This window comes from Mobula hypostoma, chromosome 5 (genome assembly GCF_963921235.1).
Source record: "Mobula hypostoma chromosome 5, sMobHyp1.1, whole genome shotgun sequence".
Lineage (NCBI taxonomy): Eukaryota > Metazoa > Chordata > Chondrichthyes > Myliobatiformes > Myliobatidae > Mobula > Mobula hypostoma.
In genome coordinates, this window is record NC_086101.1 from 6,498,786 (window position 1) to 6,518,120 (window position 19,335).

The 19,335-nt window shown below is 44.3% G+C and overlaps 1 protein-coding gene across 1 annotated transcript in view; it reads left to right on the plus strand.

The window, feature by feature from the left end:
* LOC134346534 (carnitine O-acetyltransferase-like) overlaps nucleotides 1-19,335 on the plus strand; it is a 70,328-nt gene that overhangs the window by 30,490 nt on the left and 20,503 nt on the right. Inside the window, exons 7-11 of the mRNA XM_063047945.1 lie at nucleotides 649-827; nucleotides 1,733-1,833; nucleotides 7,163-7,282; nucleotides 10,269-10,391; nucleotides 13,214-13,349. Of these exons, the coding sequence (XP_062904015.1) occupies nucleotides 649-827; nucleotides 1,733-1,833; nucleotides 7,163-7,282; nucleotides 10,269-10,391; nucleotides 13,214-13,349 (659 nt within the window). The remainder of the gene's footprint in view (nucleotides 1-648; nucleotides 828-1,732; nucleotides 1,834-7,162; nucleotides 7,283-10,268; nucleotides 10,392-13,213; nucleotides 13,350-19,335) is intronic.

Below are 19,335 nucleotides of genomic sequence, written 5' to 3' on the forward strand. Positions count from 1 at the left end.
GAATACACAATAGCAACCAACAATTGACTAGACAGCAGTGCAAACAGCCATGAGCAATAACATTAGCACAAGCGTCAATAATCAACCCTCAATAAATGTGAACAGACTAAATAGTTATCAATATAAAAAAAGGCATGACATAAAAAGTTTGGGTACCCCTGATTTTGAGATAAAGCTTAGTAACAACCCCTTCTGGCCCAGCGAGCCTTTGCTGCCCAGTTACACCCATGTGACCAATTGCACCCGTGTGACCAATTAACCTTCTAACCTGTACATCTTGGACTATGGGAGGAATCCTGAGCACCCAGAGGAAACTCACACTGTCGCTGGTAGAACATACAACGTCCTTACAGAAAGTGGTGGGATTGGATCAGTGTTACCTAACCACTACACTACCGTGCCACCCAAGTGTGTCAGAAATCTGTGGCACTTCTGCCTGGAAGACAGTACATCAAGGGTTCCCAAACTTTTTGATGCCCGGGACCAATTCCATTAAGAAAGGGGTCCGCGGTCCCCAGGTCGGGAACCCCTTCTGTAGATGGTGGGAATGAGTTGTAAAGACCAATGTAGTCAGATTTCTGATCGTATTGAGCAATGGGTCGAAGTGAGTGAGGTACGAGCATGTGCAGCATTTGGTGTCTTCCTCAGACAAGCTGAACAGGGAGTCGGTCCGGACCATTCAACGGAGCCTCTTCACCGTGTGCCTGGACTCGCCGGTCCTGAAGATCTCGGAGGAGAAGTACACGAGCCGGATGGCCGCACAGATGCTGCACGGAGGAGGGAGCTACTCCAACAGTGGCAACCGTTGGTTCGACAAAACTCTGCAGGTACGAGAGACAAAGTGGTACGCTGATCACGTAGTGTCTCAGAGTCATAGAGTATTACAGCACAGAAATGCCTTTTGACCCATCTAGTCCCTGCCAGACTGTTACTCTGCCTCATCCCAATGGCGCCCACCGGGACCGTAGCTCTCCATGCCCCTCTCATCTGTGTACTTATCCAAACTGCTCTTAAATAAATTGAGTCTGCATCCACTACTTCCTCTGGCAGCTCGTTCCACACGCACCACCCTCTGAGGGAAGTTAGAGGATTTTATTTTCATGCCGTCAGGCAGAAACTACTGACGTGGAATACGATTTACTGAACCTCCGTTCTGCGACCAGCCTCGTCTGAGCTGTGGGGGTGGGGATGTAGACTGACAAGTTAGTGTAACCCACACAAAGTGCTGGAGAAACACTCAGCAGGCCAGGCAGCATGTTGCTGTGAGAGTGGGAAGTAGAAATGAAATGGCCGGCCACCAGGAGATCCCGATCCAGTTACAAACGTCTGTAAAACCGCTGGTGCTGAAGTTAAAATGGCTGGCCAACGGGAGATCTTGGCTGGTACCACAGTTAAAATAGCTGACCACCGAGAGATCCTGACTGGTGCCACGATTAAAGTGGCTGGCCAAAGGGAGATCCCGGCTGGTGCCATGATTAAAATGGCTGACAATGGGATATCGTGGCTGGTACCACTGTTAAAACGGCTGGCCACCAGGAGATCCCTGTTGATACCACAGATAAAATGGCTGGCCACTGGCAGATCCCAGCTGGTCCACAGTTAAAATGACTGACCGCCAGATGATCCCAGTTGGTCCACTGTTAAAATGGCCGGATTGCAGCTCACCACACGAAACATTAGTTAATTATTGCTCTTGTAAGTGATGGATCAAAGGTTGTGGTTTGTGTTACAGTTCATTGTTGGCGAGGATGGATCCTGTGGCGTTATCTACGAACAATCATCTGCAGAGGGTCCAGCCATTGCTACAATACTGGATCACGTTCTGGATTATTGGTAAGGGATGTAGAAGAGAGCAAGTTCCCCTGTTTAGTGACTATGGATATGGTGTGGTAGGGTAGCAGTTCGTGTAACTCTTCACAGTGTCAGCTGTGAGATTAAGATTGATTCCGCCTGTCTGTGAGGATTTTCTGCGTTCTCCCCGTGACTGTGTAGGTGTCCTCCGGGTGCTCCGCATTCCAAACTCGTGTGGTTAGCGTTAGTGGATTGTGGGTAGGCTATGTTATTGCTGGAAGCACGGCGCCACTTGTAGGCTGCCCCCAGCTCATTGGCTGTTGACGCAAAACAACGCCTTTCACTGTGTGTTTTGACGTATGTGTTTCTGGTGTCAAAATGGTTGTTTTGATGCGTCTGGTGTGGTAGTATAGTGGGTAGTTTTTGTTGCTCTTACTTTCAGCTTCCACTGCTGGTTTATAAAAAGGAGAGGTGAAGTCTCTCCCTGCTAGTACACACCCTCTACGACAGCAAGCCTCGTGAATCGCCTCCTCCCTGGCGACACACAGGAACTGAACTCCTCGCGGATTCAGGCTGAACTACAGAAGCCGGGGAGGAGGTCTGGCCCCTGCACACGTAGCACACAGACCCACCGGTGTGTGGACACGCCCTGGTGCTCGTGAACCAGATCCCCAGCGATGGGTAAATAACCCCACTGCCTTGTGGGCAGCCTCAGGAGAGACGAAGGCTACGGGAGTGAACCCAGACAGCAAATCCGGAGCGGAGCCCCTAAGGCGGCTGGACATTACTGAACGTCCTCCCAGCAGCTCCTGCAGCCAAGCTGGTGCCAAACGTTGGACTACACTGGTGAGGCTGAGAGGGGGATCTTGATGACAGGGCATCTCAGGATCTCCATACCTTCCACCCAGGCTTGTCAAGACAGACGGATGCCAACCACTGTCACATGTTTCTACATTCAGGCAGATTAGACCGTTCTGGTTAGACTCCCGCCCTCCTTGATCTATTACCCCGTCACTGCTTTGGAAACACTTCAACCACTTTTTATAATGCTGTTTAAATTCCAAATGCACGCTGGTGTTTCTATATGTACATATGCACACTTCATTCTATATCTGTACTTTAAACTCTAACTGTAATTCTTCACAATTGTCAAATGTTGTTTCTTTATTAGATTTCTTCCCCACTCTGATGTTTAGTCTGAACAGCAACTGAACCTCATGACCATGTCTGCATGCTTTTATGCATCGAGTTGCTGCCTTATAATTGGCTGATTAGATATTATCGTTAACGAGCAGGTCTACCTAATAAAGTGGCCACGGAGTATAATGCCGTTTAAATTCCAAATGCACGCTGGCGTTTCTATATGTACCTATGCACACTTCATTCTATATCTATACTTTAACCTCTAACCTTTCTTCACAATAAATGATTAGTTTTATTTGTCACATCAAGGATCGGTTTTTTCTTCTGTAATGCTGTTTAAATTTCAAATTGTGAAGAATTACAGTTAAAGGTTAGAGGTTAAAGTACGGATATAGAATGAAGTGTGCATATGTACATATAGAAACACCAGCATGCATTTGGAATTTAAACAGCATTACAGAAGAAAAAAAATTGATCCTTGATGTGACAAATAAAGCGAATCATTTATTGATTGTGACCCCAGTGGTGGAGCCCACCCCACCGTTGAGTGCATCTACATGGAGTGCTGTTGCAGGAGAGCAGCATCTATCATCAGGGACCCCCACCACCCAGGACATGCTCTCTTCTCACTGCTGCCATCAGTGACTGGGTACAGAAGCCACTTGTCCCACACCACCGGGTTCTGGAACAGTTATTAGCCCTCAACCATCAGGCTCTTGAATCAGTGGGGATAACTTCCCCATCATTGAAATGTTTCCACAACCAATGGACTCACTTTCAAGGACTCTTTATCTCGTGTTCTCATTATTTATTGTTTATTTATTTATTATCTTTCTTTTTGTATTTGCTCAGTTTGTTGTCTTTTGCACAGTTGTTGCGGTCTTTCATTGATTCTATCATGGTCTTCAGTCTGTGGATTTATTAAGTACGCCCACAAGAAAAGGAATCTCAGAGTTGTATATGGTGATACATATACACACACACACACACACACACACACACACACACACACACATACACACACACACACTCACACACTTTGATAATAAATTTGCTTTGAACTTTGAACTTTTTCTGTGTATTCTCTGAGCTTGCGAGATGGAAAATTTCAGAATGTGATCCCGATGCAGATGACTGGAGTTTGGGATTGTTTCTGTCAGAGAACGTGCACAACTTGCATTTATTTATTCCAGGGCTTTACTTGTATCAGCCTGTTCATTTAAAATGGCTTTAGACAGGGGTCGGCAACCTTTTTGCCTCTGTGGGCCGGATCGTATATTAATGAGTGGACGGTGGGCCAGATAAATGCCATAAGGAAGCTTGTAATATGGGAATTATCCATTTAAATACATCTAGTTATGTTTTACCTCAAATTAATGAATAACACATGCTAGAAAATCATTTGTGCTTAACCAGGGATGCCAATTAGAAACAAAGAACTCAGTTTAGTTGCAGTTTATTTCAGTCAAGGCATCTTTTGAATCTATTAAAAGGACACAATCTTTAAATGTAAAACATATGAATATGATGCATTGAATTGTGGTAAATTAAGTATAATAAAAAAGAAAATTTTAATGCAAACCGTCGATAAATCAATGTGAAACTTGATGCTGTTTGTTGCTTGAAAGCTTCTCAATATTGGGTGTCACACTTGTTGATGCCAAGAGCAAGACATTATCTAGACGGGCATCAGTCAATCTTGTTCTCAAATGGTTCGGTGTGCTTCAGTTTTGAAAATAATTGCTCGCAAATATAAGTGCTGCCAAACAATGATGCCATCTCTTTTGCATGGTCCACTAAGTTAGGATACTTCCCACTTGGATGAATATATTCTCTATAGGATTCAAGCACTGATACATCTTCAGAATGAAATTTTGATCTCAATATGTCGTCACACTGCATCTCAATCAATTCCATTTGAAAAATTTCTGATGCAGTGTCCACTTCCACATCAAATGGAGTAGCAAACAGCTTGAACTCATTTGCATGCAAGCGAAAATTAGCAAAACAAGTTGAAACTTCTTTTCTCAATTCTTGGACCTTTGTCTCATTTTCTAGGCAAATGAGACAAACTGGTTTCCCGGCTTGCTCGACGAAGTAATCTAGTGTCCAAGTGTCTTGGAAATTTCAGCACTCAGTGTTTACCTTCCTGCATTTTGCATTCATTGCCATTGGAATTTTTTTCTTCGATTTTATTTTGAATTGCGAGTTGTTCAACAAGTATCGTAGCACATGTAAATATCTGGATATTTAGCATGGATTTCTTGTTAAAACCCAGTGACCCTGTTTCTGTTTACAAATTTGAATGATCCCATCTGAAAACTTGCGCGTGCACGGAGAGTATCTAATACATATTAATAAGGTAGTCTGCCTTCACGTCATTCATATATACCAGTGTTTGGTTTGGAGCAAAACGGAACCTGGGTCCAGTGTAACAAGACGCCATGAATGTCAATCAGTGCGGTCGCGTGAAACACTCAGAATAAGGAAAAATCGCTCGCGGGCCGGATCAGCATAGTATCCCAATATTTTCTCGTGGGCCGGTCAAAATACCTTCGCGGGCCGGATGTGGCCTACCCCTGCTTTAGACCATGAGGATCACCTTGCCTACTCATATCGCATTCATCATGATTCAATGCTTCCTCTCTCTCAGGGTCTTTTCTTTCTTTGCGACTGGGCATTCTGCAGGAATTTCTGCCATTAATGATCAGAAAGTTTGCTTCTCCCGTGTGTTCCACGTGGTGAAATTGGAATCGAGTCTGCAGACCATGGAATTGATTGTATCGATTAAGGATTAACTTTTATTTGTCACGTGTACATCGAAGCATGGTGAAATGCACCTTTGGTGTCAATGACCAACACAGTCCAATGTCTTGCTGGGGGAAGCCTACGAGGGTAGGCCCACAGCTTACTAACCGTAATCTGTACGTCTTTGTAACGTGGGAGGAAAGCAGAACATCTGTGCAGTCACGGGGTGAATGTACAAACTCTTCACCGTCAATGACGGTTATTGATTGGTGATCGCTGGCATTATGACGCGAATGCGCTAACTCTCACTACCTTACTGATGTGAATGCTTAAATATAACATAGTCAGCAATAAGCATGAATCTAGATGGACGTACAAGCTGAAAATGTGCATGTTTGTATTTGATAAATAATTGAAATTCAGATTGATCGAGTATCAAAGGCGCGGGGGGGGGGAGCATTTTTTTTCTGATCAGTCTCAATACTGCTCACCCATTGGGAGGTTGTACTTTAAGTTCCTGGACTGTGTTCCAATGTAAATAATGCTCCGCCTGTGAGAATTGGTTGGGCCAGAGCCAGTTGCGTGGTGGTTTACTGAACCTGCTATAAGTGGCATTGGAGCAGAATTGGATCAATGGGCCCATCGAGTCTGCTCTGCCATTGGATCGTTGCCCATTTATTATCCCTCTCTCTCCATTCTCCTGCCTTCTCCCCATCACCCTTGATGACCTTACCAATCAAGAACCTATCAACGTCTGCTTTAAATGACTGGCCTCCATACCATCTATGCCAATGAGCCACCACACACTGGCTAAAGAAATTCCTCCTCATTATCTGTTCTGAAGGGGCATCCTGTTCTGAACTGTGCTCTCTGGTCTTTGAATATTGCAAACATCCTCTCCCCATCCACTTTAACCAAGACTTTCTGTTGGAGGGAGATGCATACTATAATGTTGTCAATCCCTCAGTCGGACTGATTTAACCTCAACAGGATGATAAATAACATTTTGTATTTTTCGTTCCCTTTGCATAATGGATACCCTTTTCGTCGTTATGTGCCATGTTGTTTGACGTAGGCCATCATGGTCTTTCCGAGAACATGATTGTTCCTGGCAAATTTTTCTTCAGAAGTGGTTTGTCGTTGTCTTCTTCTGGGCAGTGTCTTTACATGACACCTTGCACCGGTGGTCGCATAATCAGGACTTGTGATATGCACCAGTTGCTCGTACAACCATCCACCACTTGATCCCATGGCTTCACGTGCCCTGATCAGGGTGGGGGAGGGGGGACTCAGCATGTGCTAGATCTTGTCCAAAGGTGACCTGCAGGCTAGCGGAGGGAAGGAGCACCTCACACCTGGTAGAGGTTTCACTCCACCCTACCACCCAAATATACAACTCTTTAAAAAGTCACACTGTATGCATTTTTTAAAATTAGCATTGTTGATTCAAAATCTTAACCACATGCTTTTCCTTGTACAGTAAAAACCCAGATACAGTTCGAGCTCCAATGATTCCTCTGCCATTACCAAAGAAACTTTACTTCTACATCACTTCGGACATAAAGCGAGACATTGAGCATGCCAAACAGAACCTGGACATGTGAGTAGCACAGTCGTTACCTGTGTTTATCTTTTAGACTGAACGCAGAGGGACTGATGATTTTCCCCCCTCTCCCTTACCTCTTCCCTTCACCTGTCTATCACCTCCCCCTGGTGTCCCTCCTCCTTCTCTTTCTCCCATGGCCTCCTCTCCTATCATATTCCTCCTTCTCCAGCCCTTTGCCTTTTCCACCTATCACTTCTCAGCTTCTTATTTCACCTCCCTGGCTTCACCAATCACATTCTAGCTGGGCCTCCATCCCCTCCCCCCACCTTTTTTTTTGTCTGGCATCTTCCCCCTTCCTTTCCAGTCCTGATGAAGAGTCTCGGCCCGAACCATCAACTGTTTAATTCCCCTCTATAGATGCTGCCTGACCTGCTGAGTTTCTCCAGCATGTGCAGAATCTCTTGTGTTAAAGAAAGACCAGATGTTTAGCATCATCTTTGCATCATTCCTTCTCCTGGAGACTGATCTCCTGAAGAATGGATTCAATGAATCTTATAAGAGCATGAAATCTCTCAAATTTAAATAGATTTAATTTCTGTATGGTGAACCTGTGTCCCGAAAAGATTTTCTCTCCTCTTTCTGTCCAGGTTATCAATTCTAAATTGTTTGAAGTTGCTGCAGTGAAATTATTTTGAACCACTTGAACACTATTTCAATTCAGTACAGTGGATTGGGCCATTAATTGGGCCATCTGTTAATTGGAATGGCTGCTTATTTGGGACAACCCTTTAAAAATACAAAAGCTAATTGATAAAATAATCAGGATTCCATTAATTCATTTAGGGCACTATGCCACTTAATTGGGAGAGGGAACTGTTGTTGAACAGCTTCTATCTAGTGTCAGCCGTGTACCAGCAGAAGCTCCAAAGACCTCATCCCTGGGATGGGCGACATCTCAGGACAACTTGATAGACAGAGGACTCTGGTGAGCAGCTATTACTGGCCTTTGCCCCAGCAGGGGTGAAAGAAGAATAATCTGTTTTTCTATGTTACCTCAGATGTGCTGGGTAATGAATCTACTGTTCTGTCCAGTCATCGACAGAAAAAAATAATTTTCTGGATAATTTCATATTAATGAAGGTGACTGGATAAAGGAAATGCCGTGTGTGCTGTTCCAATGTCATTACTAGAGCAGATATGAAGGCCCTTCAGCCCATAATGTTGTGCTAACCTTTTAACCTATTCTGAGATTAATCTAACTCTTCCCTTCCACATAGCCCTCCATATTTATTTGATCCATGTACATTTAAGAGTCCCTTAAATACCCCTAATGTATCTGCCTCTACCACCACCCCGACTGTGTTCTACACACTTATCACTTTCTGTGTAAAACGACCTACTTCTGACTTACTTTCTTTCAGTCACCTTAAAATGGTGTCCACTTGCGTTAGCCTTTGCTACCCTGGGGAAGAAGTCTCTTATCATCTTGTATACCTCGATCAATTCACTTCTCATTCTCTTTTACTCCAAAGAGAAAAGCCCTAGGTCACTCTACCTACCCTTATAAGACATGCTGTCTACTCCAGGCAGCATCCTGGTAAATCTCCTCTACACTGTCTCTAAAGCTTCCACGTCGTTCCCATAATGAGGCGATATAGCTACCAGATCAGTCATGGAGATCGCTTAACTTTCTAAAATGCAAACTTTGATTTTTTTTTTACTGTGCTTGTTATGTTTTGTAAATCTGAGGCATTAAACTAATTAAAAGGAAAAGACGGGAGACAGAAACGTGATTCTGTCTTTGTGTTTACCTTAAGTGAGGCGTGCACGTATCACGCGGTAGAGTCATGGTGTATGCAATTAACTTATTTTTACATGTAACCTGTAAGGAATTATTTAAATAAACATGAATGTTTAATCAAACACATTTACAATATTACTCAAATACTACTGAGATATTAAATACACAGTTCTCCACTTTCCTTTAATCTCCTCTAACTCTTTGTTCCTTCCAGTTTCTTCGTGCCCTCCCATTCTTCTCACATTTTCCCTGATCTCCTGCCATCAGGTAGAAGGTACCACAGTATAAGAACCAGAACTGTCAGGCTGGGTAAGAGCTCCTTCCCCAAGACTGTTAGACTTCTCAGCAGCCTGCTGCCACCCAGCACAGGTGTACAGTCTGCCCCGCCCGAACTCTCCAACTCACAGACACACTCTCATTCTGTGCTGGCCACCTTTCATCGTGTCTTGCTGCTGTTTCACATATCTATACAATGGCTCATTTTGTGATAATAGTGCCACTAATATTATAATGCTTACTTAAGGCCATCACCCCTGCAGAGGCATAGGACACCGACAGCGGTCTGCCAGAGTTCTCTGTCCTGGGCCAGTTGTCTGCAGGTGCAGCCCATCTTTGAAGAACCTTCCTCTCCCAGGGATGGGGTTTTTGGAGGTTTTGTTGCTGTCTTCGGTAGCTTTAGGTTTTTACAGGATGAGCGTGTTAGCTCCATTCCCAACCCTCCTTTCACAGCCGGCTTGGGACTGTCTATAGCGGAGTCGCATAAACGTGCTCCTCGCACCTGTCAATCTTCAGGCTGTGCACTCAGGGACTTGTGCTAATATTATTTTGTGATTGATTGCGTTGAATTGTTACATTATGTGCTGTGTGTGTGTGACTGTGTTTCATATCTAGGCCCCAGATAACAATATTTCATATACAATAAACTTGAACTTCACTTGATTCCGTTATCCCAAATGTAATTGCTTCGTCACTTCTGGCTGACTTTTCATTCTGATGGTCTGGTCCTACACTTGGAGCTTCCCTTCCCTTTGCCTTTCCCCCCTCCTTAAATTCCACCATTTTACCCAGCTTTTGAAACAAAATTACATGGGTTTGTCTGATAATACTGTGAAATCCCTTGGACAAGACACTGGCTAGAGACGGCTCATTAATACCGATTCTTCCTCTTTAGGGTACCCTTTCCTTTAAAGTTCATTTATTTCTGGAATTCACAGAGTTGAAATAGTCCCTTTGTTCCAGTTTAGTCAACGACTTGGACATCAGCTGCTTCACCTACAGAAACTTTGGCAAAGACTTTCCCAAAAAACACGGCATGAGTCCTGACTCGTTTGTTCAGATGGCACTGCAGTTGGCGTACTTTAGGTATGTATTTTAGCCATAATTAACTCTTCAAATCCAGTGTGAGTTTATCAGTTAGCCTGGTTTCAAAGTTCAAAGTACATTTGTTATCAGCCTTGAGATTTGCCTCCTTACAGGCAGCCGCATAACTAAGAACCCAATAGAACCAATTTTTAAAAAAAACTTTTGCTGAATGTGCAGGATAAAAAGCAAACTGTGCAAACAATAAAAGTAAGCAAATAGCATTCAGAACTGAAGTTCGCCGAAGCGAGCCCACGGACACGAAGCCAGCAGCCGATTTGGGAGCCTGTCTGTTGCAGGCCACAGCATGGGCTCAGTGCAGAGACGAGTAAGCTTTGCGAAGCAGTGAGTTGAATCGGCCCGTCGCTTACCTCTGCATCCTGACCTCCTCAGTCTGCCCTGGTGCTTAACTCATCCGAACCTTATCTATGTTCTACGTTTATTTGCCACAGTGCTTAACGTGATGCTGTTCCAGCTCGGAGCCTTGCCAAGTTCAGAGTTCCGTTCTGGCGTCATCTGTAAGGAGCTAGCACATTCTCCCCGTGAGGTTTGTGGATTTCCTCCGGGTGCTCCGGTTTCCTCCCACATTCAAACCTACGGTTAGTAGGTTAATTGGTCATTGTAAATTGTCCTGTGATTAGGCTGGGGTGAAACAGGTGGGTTGCTGGGGGCTGCAGTTTTGGGCTGGAGGGCACTATGTCTCTAAGTAAATAAATAAGCAATAAACATGAGATGTTGTTGTAACCCTTCACACTTTAACTCTCCCTTGCTATGTTTATATTGTCAATATCTTCGTGCTAATATTTTACACTTCTTTGCATTTTTGTGTAGCATTTTTACAGAAATTCCTTTGGGGATGTTTCTGATGGAAGGACGCCAATCAGAAACGTTCAATCTGTTTTTCTCTCCACGGAGGCTGCCTGACCTACTGAGTGTTTCCAGCCTTTCCTGTTTTTATTTCAGATATCCAGTGTCTGCAGCTATTTGCTGTACGTTTCCTTCTCGACGGCTTTCTAGAATCTTTTATAGATTGATGAGAAATTTTAAAGCAGTGAAGAATGTTTAAATTGAAGAACATTTGCCTGTATAATTTCGAGCTGCTGTAGTTGGTCTGACTTTATTAGATTAGATTCAACTTTATTGTCATTGTGCCGAGTACAGATACAAAGCCAATGAAATGCAGTTAGCATCTAACCAGAAATGCAAAGAATAGTGTTATTTACAAGATAACTGCGAATAAAAAGTAAGTGCTACAGCACACAAATATAAAGGTACTGAGACAGTACAATTATAGAAAAATACAGCATAGAAATAGGCCCTTCAGCCCATCTAATTCATGGCCAAACATTAAATTGCCCACTCCCAACGACCTGTAGCCATACCATAGCCCTCCATTCCCCTACTATCCATGTACCATCCAAACGTCACTTAAACATCGAAATCAAGTTTGCATGCACCACTTGTGCTGGCAGCTCTTTCCACACTCTCACAGCCCTGTGAGTGAAGAAGTTGCCCTTCACGTTCCCTTCAACTTTTCAGCTTTCATCCTTAATCCATAACTTCTGGTTGTAGTCCCACCCAACCTCAGTGGAAAAGGTTAGAAATGGAACATATCTTCCTATAAGTCTCTAAGATACAGGAGCAAATAAGGCCATTTAGCCCTTTGAATCTGCTCTGCTATTCCATCATGGCTGATTTATTAACCCTTTCAATCCAATTCTCCTGCCTTCTCTCCAGAACCTTTGACCCCCTGACTAATCAAGAAGCTATCAGCCTCCACCTTAAATATACCCAATGACTCAGCCTCCAAAGCCCGTCAGTGGCAATGAATTCCACAGATTCAGCTTCCTCTGGTTAAATAAATTCCTTCTCATCTCTCTTTTAAGAGACTTTCCAGTGTGAGTCTGTGCCCTCTGGTCCTAGACTCTCCCACTCTTGGAAACATCCTCTCCACTCTACCTAAGCCTTTCAATATTTGGTAGTTTCCAGAGTGATTCACCCCCTCATCTAAACTCCAGCAAGTACAAACCCAGAGCCACCGAACGTTCCTCATACATTAACTCTTTCATTTCCGCTATCACCAACTTCAATCCTGACTCTTAACTCTCTGTTCATCTCCCAACCCCTCTCAAAACAAAACTCAGCATTACTCAGGAGATAGTTTTCGTACCATGAAACAATCTACAGTAATCCATACAGATTCACTGAGCTTTCTTTTACTCAATAAGGGTCTCGGCCCAAATGTCAACTGTTCAAAGGTTCAAAGATACAATTTAATGTCAGTGAAATATTTACAAGATACATCCTGAAATGATTTTTCTTCACAGCCATCCATGAAAACAGAGTGCCCCGAGAATGAACGAGTTAAATGTTAGAGCCCCAAAGCACCCCCCCCCCAGCTCCCCCTCCCACGTGTAAGCGGCAGCGAGCAACAATTCCCCCTCCGCCCACCGACAAAAAAAAGCATTGGCACCACCACCGAGCTGTAACGTCTTGCAGCCCCTGCCAGAGTTGCTGTGCATCTAATATCGCCTCCAACCTCATTTGAAATTGTCTCTTTGCCTTTGAAATAGCCCTCCGTAAATCAAACCTGGTTTTTTGGTACAGGCCTGGGTCGCCAGACTTGAATGCCACAGATCTGGCCTTCAGCAGATGACGTTCCTCCTGGTTCATCCATGGCTTTTGGTTTGGGGATGTACAACAAGTCCTTGCAGGCAGACACCAGAGGTACACCACCCTCTATGGAAAGGGATTTCTGCTGGCCGCTGTTTTAAATGGCCTCGTAACTCCTGACTTCCAGCCTGACTCTGTGCTGTCACTTTCAGAATGTACCACGAGCTGTGTTCTGTGTGTGAGACCGTTTCTCTAAGAAACTTCCATCTGGGGCGCACTGATGTAGTTCGATCCTCGTCTACGGATTGCTTGGAGTTTGTGGAAAGAATGGATGATCCCGGACAAGAGGTAATTAGGCTGTTTCACCACCCAGTGTCACTGAGTTTTTCAACAGGAACAATCCCTTGGACTGACAGTGGAACAGTGGAGCTCGGTACAGTCCCTGTGACCCACAGTGACTGAGTTATACTGTTTTTCCCCCTTTGGACCACAAGAGGACGTATCCTTATCACGGTTTACAAAATCATGAGGACTGTGGGTAGGGTGACTGAACATGGTGTTGTATTTCTTCCATTGCTGGGAAATCAAGAACTAGAGGCAAAGGTTTAAGGTGGGAGGGACTAGCTTGAATAGGAACTTAGGTAGATCATAGAACAATACTGCACAGGACTGGCCCTTCAGCCCACAATGTCGTGCCAACCTTTTAACCTAGTCCAAGGTCAATCTAACTCTTCTCTCCTACATAACCCTCCATTTTTTTTTCTTTCATCCATTGTCCTGTTTCTTAAATGCCCCTAATGTATCTGCCTCTACCAGCACCCCAAGCAGCTCCCACTACTCTCTGTGTATAAAAAAAACAACCTCTAACATCCCCCCTCCATATGTTCCACCAAACACATAAAGTTATACCCCTTGTGTTAGCCATTCCTTAACAATAATTGAAATTTAACAACTATCGTCTGTAAAATAAGATAATTGATATTAAAATGCCACTGAATGAGGCTGCAACTCTGCAGAGAGTAAATCAGAATCAGGTTTATTATCACTGGTGTGAAATTTGCTGCAGTACAGTGTAAGGCAAAAAATTACTGTAAGTTACGATGAATGTGTGAAAGAGTGAGGTTGTGTACATGGGTTCATAGAAATCTGATAGTGGAGGGGAAGAAGCTGCTCCTGAAATGTTGAGTGTGGGTCTTCAGGCTCCTGTACCTCCTCCCTGATGGTAGCAATGAGAAGAGGGCATGTCCTGGGTGGTGACCATTCGTAAAGAATGATGGATGCCACCTTCTTCAGTCACCTGAAATATGTAGATTTAATGTATTAATCACATGTACGTCGAAACATACAGTGAAATGTATCCCCCATCTGACACCTTACCCATTCCTTCTCAGTCCTGATGAAGGGCCTTGGCCCGAAACATCGACTGTTTACTCATTTCCACACAGATGCTGCCTGGTCCAAACAGAGGATGTGCTGGGGGGGGGGGGGGGGCAGGTTCACAAGAGTCACCACACATTCCAGTGTCTATGTACCATTCCCACAACGCTCAGCAGAACAACGCAAGCAACAACAACAGACAAATAGGCCCCTTTCCTTTCTATCTCTCTCTCTCTCTCTATCCCTCTCCCTGCCTCTCCACACCTCTCCCTCACAAATACACACAGTTCCAGAAGGATCCAACTCCGGGCCGTCAGTCTTCAGTGGACTTGCTGACATCAGGCTTCCATGTACTGGACGTGCCTCGTAAAAAGGGACTTGATGTCCGAACTTGCTGACTTTGTTCTTCAACCTTATGGCTTCACTCTTCAGTTTGACTCCAGGGCTCGCCAACAATGGAACCCTGAACTCCAGGCCTCGAGCTCTGGACTGACATAGACCTTCAACCCCTGGACTTGCCAACCTGGGGGCCACTGTATTGCTGTTGTCCAGGTTATAGCTCTTCTGCAGAGTTGCAATAACTGAGTTTCGAGCAGGTCTTCTACTTTTTCGTTTTTTTTGTGTGCAATATTGCATTCTACTGAACCAGTGGGATAACTTCACTCACCCCATCCCTGAACTCAGTTCCCAACCTATGGACTCCCTTTCAAGGACTCTTCATCTCATGTTCTCGATATTTATTGCTTATTTATTTTTTCTCTTTGTATTTGCCCAGCTTGTTGTTCTTTGCACATTGGTTGCTTGTCTGTTCTGTTGGGTGTGGTCTTTCTTTGATTCTATTATGGTTCTTGGATTTACTGAGTATGCCCACAAGAAAATGAACATCCGTTGACTTATCACAAACAAGAGAAAATCTGTAGACGTTGGAAATGCCGTGATGAAGGGTCTTGGCCCAAAGCGTCAACTGTTTACTTATTTCCATAGATGCTACCTGGCCTACTGAGCCCCTCCGGCATTTTGTGTGTGTTGATCAGGGCATCAGACTAGAAGAATGAGAGGAGATCTTATAGAAACATATAAAATTATGAAAGGGATAGGTAAGATAGAGACAGTAAAGTTGTTTCCACTGGTAGGTGAGACTAGAATTAGGGGACATAGCCTCAAGATTCAGGGGAGTAGATTTAGGACGATGAGGAGGAACTGCTTTTCCCAGAGAGTGGTTAATCTGTGGAATTCTCTGCCCAATGAAGCAGTGGAGGCTACTCCAGTAAATATATGTAAGACGAGGTTGGATAGATTTTTGCATAGTAGAGGAATTGAGGGTTAAGGGGAAAAGGGAGGTTGGTGGAGATGAGTTCATGGTCAGATCAGCCACAATCTTATTGAATGGCAGGGCCAGATATCCCACTCCTGCTCCTATTTCTTATGTTCTAAGTGCTAGACAAACTCAAAAATTTAAGCTGGATAAGTCACCAGGACCAGATGGACATCATCCCAGAGTCCTGAGAGAGTTTGTTGAAGAGATAACGGATGCATTGGTCATGATCTTACAAGAATCATTTGATTCTGGCATGGTTCCAGAGGACTGGAAGATTACAAGTGTCACTCCACTCTTTAAGAAGGGAGGTAGGCAAGAGAAAGGAATTTATAGGCCAATTAGCCTAACCTCAGTGGTTGGGAAAGTGTTGGAGTTTATTGTTAAGGATGAGGTTTTGGGATATTTGGAAACTAATGATAAAATAAGTCAAAGTCAGCATGGTTTCTGTAAAGGGAAATATTGCCTGAGTTCTTTGAGGAAGTAACAAGTAAGGTGGAAAAAGTAGAGGTAGTGGATGTCATTTACTTGGATTTTCAGAAGGCCTTTGATAAGGTGTCACAAATGAGGCTGCTCAACAAGTTAAAATACGATGGTGTTACAGGAAGGGTAGGGGAATGGCTGACAGGCAGGAGGCAGTGAGTGAGAATAAAGGGGGCCTTTTCTGGTTGGCTGCCAGTGACTAGTGGTGTTCCTCAGGGGTCAGTATTGGGACCATTACTTTTCCCAATGTTTGTTAATCATTTGGATAATGGAATTGTGGCAAGGTTTGTGAATGATATGAAGATAGGTGGAGGGGTAGGCAGTGTTGAGGAAGCAATGAGATTTCAGCAGGACTTTGACAAATTGAAAGAACGTGCAAAAAAGTGGCAGATGCAACTATGATGTTGTGGCCATTACAGAGACTTGGATGTCTTTGGGACAGCAATGGCTGCTGAGTGTGCTGGGCTTTAGATGTATTGAAAAGGACAGGGAGGGAGGCAAAAGAGGTGGGGGAGTGGCATTGCTAATGAGGGATAGTACCACAGCTGCAGAGAAGGAGGAAGTCCAGGGATTGTTTTCTGAGTCATTGTGGGTGGAAGTTAGTAACAGGAAGGGGGAAAATAACTCTATTGGGTGTTTTTTTTATAAATCCCCCAATAGTAATAGGGACATTGAGGAGCAGATAGGGAGGCAGATTCTGGAATGGTGCAATAATTGCAACGAGACCTGGGTGTCATTGTACACCAGTCATTGAAAGTGGGCATGCAGGTACAGCAGGCGGTGAAAAAGGCGAATGGTATGCTGGCATTCATAGCAAGAGGATTCGAGTACAGGAGCAGGGAGGTGCTACTGCAGTTGTACAAGGCCTTGGTGAGACCACACCTGGAGTATTGTGTGCAGTTTTGGTCCCCTAATCTGAGGAAAGACATTCTTGCCATAGAGGGGGTACAAAGAAGGTTCACCAGATTGATTCCTGGGATGGCAGGACTTTCATATGATGAAAGATTGGATCGACTGGGCTTATACTCTCTGGAATTTAGAAGATTGAGGGGGGATCTGATTGAAATGTATAAAATTCTAAACGGATTGGACAGGCTAGATGCAGGAAGATTGTTCCCAATGTTGGGGAAGTCCAGAACGAGGGGTCACAGTTTGAGGATAAAGGGGAAGCCTTTTAGGACCGAGATGAGGAAAAACTTCTTCACGCAGAGAGTGGTGAATCTGTGGAATTCTCTGCCACAGGAAACAGTTGAGGCCAGTTCATTGGCTATATTTAAGAGGGAGTTAGATAAGGTGCTTGTGGCTGAAGGGATCAGGGGGTATGGAGAGAAGGCAGGTATAGGGTTCTGAGTTGGATGATCAGCCATGATCGTAATGAATGGCAGTGCAGGCTCGAAGGGCCAAAAGGCCTACTCCTGCACCTATTTTCTATATTTCTATGTTTCTAATAATAATAGGGTTGTTGTGATGGGTGATTTAACTTCTCCAATATTGACTGACATCTCCCTAGAGCAGTGGGTTTAGATGGGGTGGAGTTTGTTAGGTGTGCAGATAAACCAACTAGAGCAGAGGCTGGACTTGATCTGACATTGGGAATTGAACTGGTCAGGAGTCCGATCTCTCAGTGGGAGAGCATTTTGGAGGTAGTGATCACAACTCTGTCTCCTTTTCTGGAAATACTGGAAAGGGATAGGAGCAGACAATTTGGGAAAACATTTATTTGGGGTAGGGGGAAATATGATGCTATTAGGCAGGAACTTGGGAACATAAATTAAGTGCAGATGTTCACAGGGAAATGTGGCAAATTCTCAGGGAGTATTTGCATGGCATTCTGCATAGGTATGTTCCATTGAGGCAGGGTAAGGATGGTTGGGTAAAATAACCATGGATGTAGAAAATCTAGTTAAGAAGAAAAGAAAAGCTTATGAAAAGTTTGAGGAACTAGGTTCTGCTAAGAACACTAGAAAATTACAAGGTGCCAGGAAGGAGCTCAAAAATTAAATTAGGAGAGCTGGAAGGGCCTATGAGAAAGCTTGGTGAGCAGGATTAAGGAAAACCCCAAGGCATTCTACAAGTACATGAAGAGCCATGTGAGAATTGGACCAATCAGGAACAATAGTGGAAATGTGTGCATGGAGTCCGAGGAGCTAGCAGAGGTACTTAATGATTACTTTGCTTCAGTATTCACCACTGCAGAGGACCTTGGCAGTTATGGGGGTGACGTACAGTGGACTGAATTGCTCGAGTGTATAGACATTAAGAAAGAGAATATGCTGGAGCTTTTGAAAGGTATTAAGTTAGATAAGTCGCCAGGACTGGATGAGATGTACCTCAGGCTATGGTGGGAAGAAAGAAAGGAAATTGCTGAGCCTTTGGTGATGATCTTTGCATCATCAATAGCGACGGAAGAAGTACCAGAGGGTTTGTCATTGGAGAGCATCCAGAGGAGGTTCTTGAGGATGATGCTGGGAATGAAGGGGTTAACAAATGAGCGTTTGGCAGCTTTGGGCCTGTACTCACTGGAATTTAGAAGAGTGCAGAGGGGATCTCAGTGCAATCTACCGAATGTTGGAAGGACCAGATAGGGTGGATGTGGAGAGGATGTTTCCCATGGAGAGGGTATCCAGAACTGGAGGGCACAGCCACAAAATTGAGGGGCTACCTTTTTGAACAGAGGTAAGGAGGATTTTTTTAGCCATAGAATAGTGAATCTGGAATGTGGTGACACAGGGACTGTGGTGGAGTCTATCAGAGAAGTTGTTAGTTTCCAGATCAGTCAGGGCTGATATGGCGATGGCGAGAAGGCAGGTGTGTGGGGTTGACTGGGATCCAGGATCAGAGATGATGAAATGGTGGAGCAGACTCAATGGGTTGAATGGCCTAATTCTGCTCCTATGTTTTATGGCCTTAGTCCAGCATTTTGTGTGCGTTAATCTGGATTTCCAGCATCTGCAGAATCTCTTCTGTCCGTGACTCTACCACAGGCATCTCTGCTGACCTCTGCCATCTGGTGGTCAGATGTGGGAAAGGAAGGGGGAAGAAGCCAGAATAAGAAGGTGGGGACAGAGGAGGGAGCATGCCCTTCTTCCAGGATAACATTTGGTCATCACATTAGTGTGATGCTGTTACAGATTGAGTTTTAACCTGCTAACTGCTACA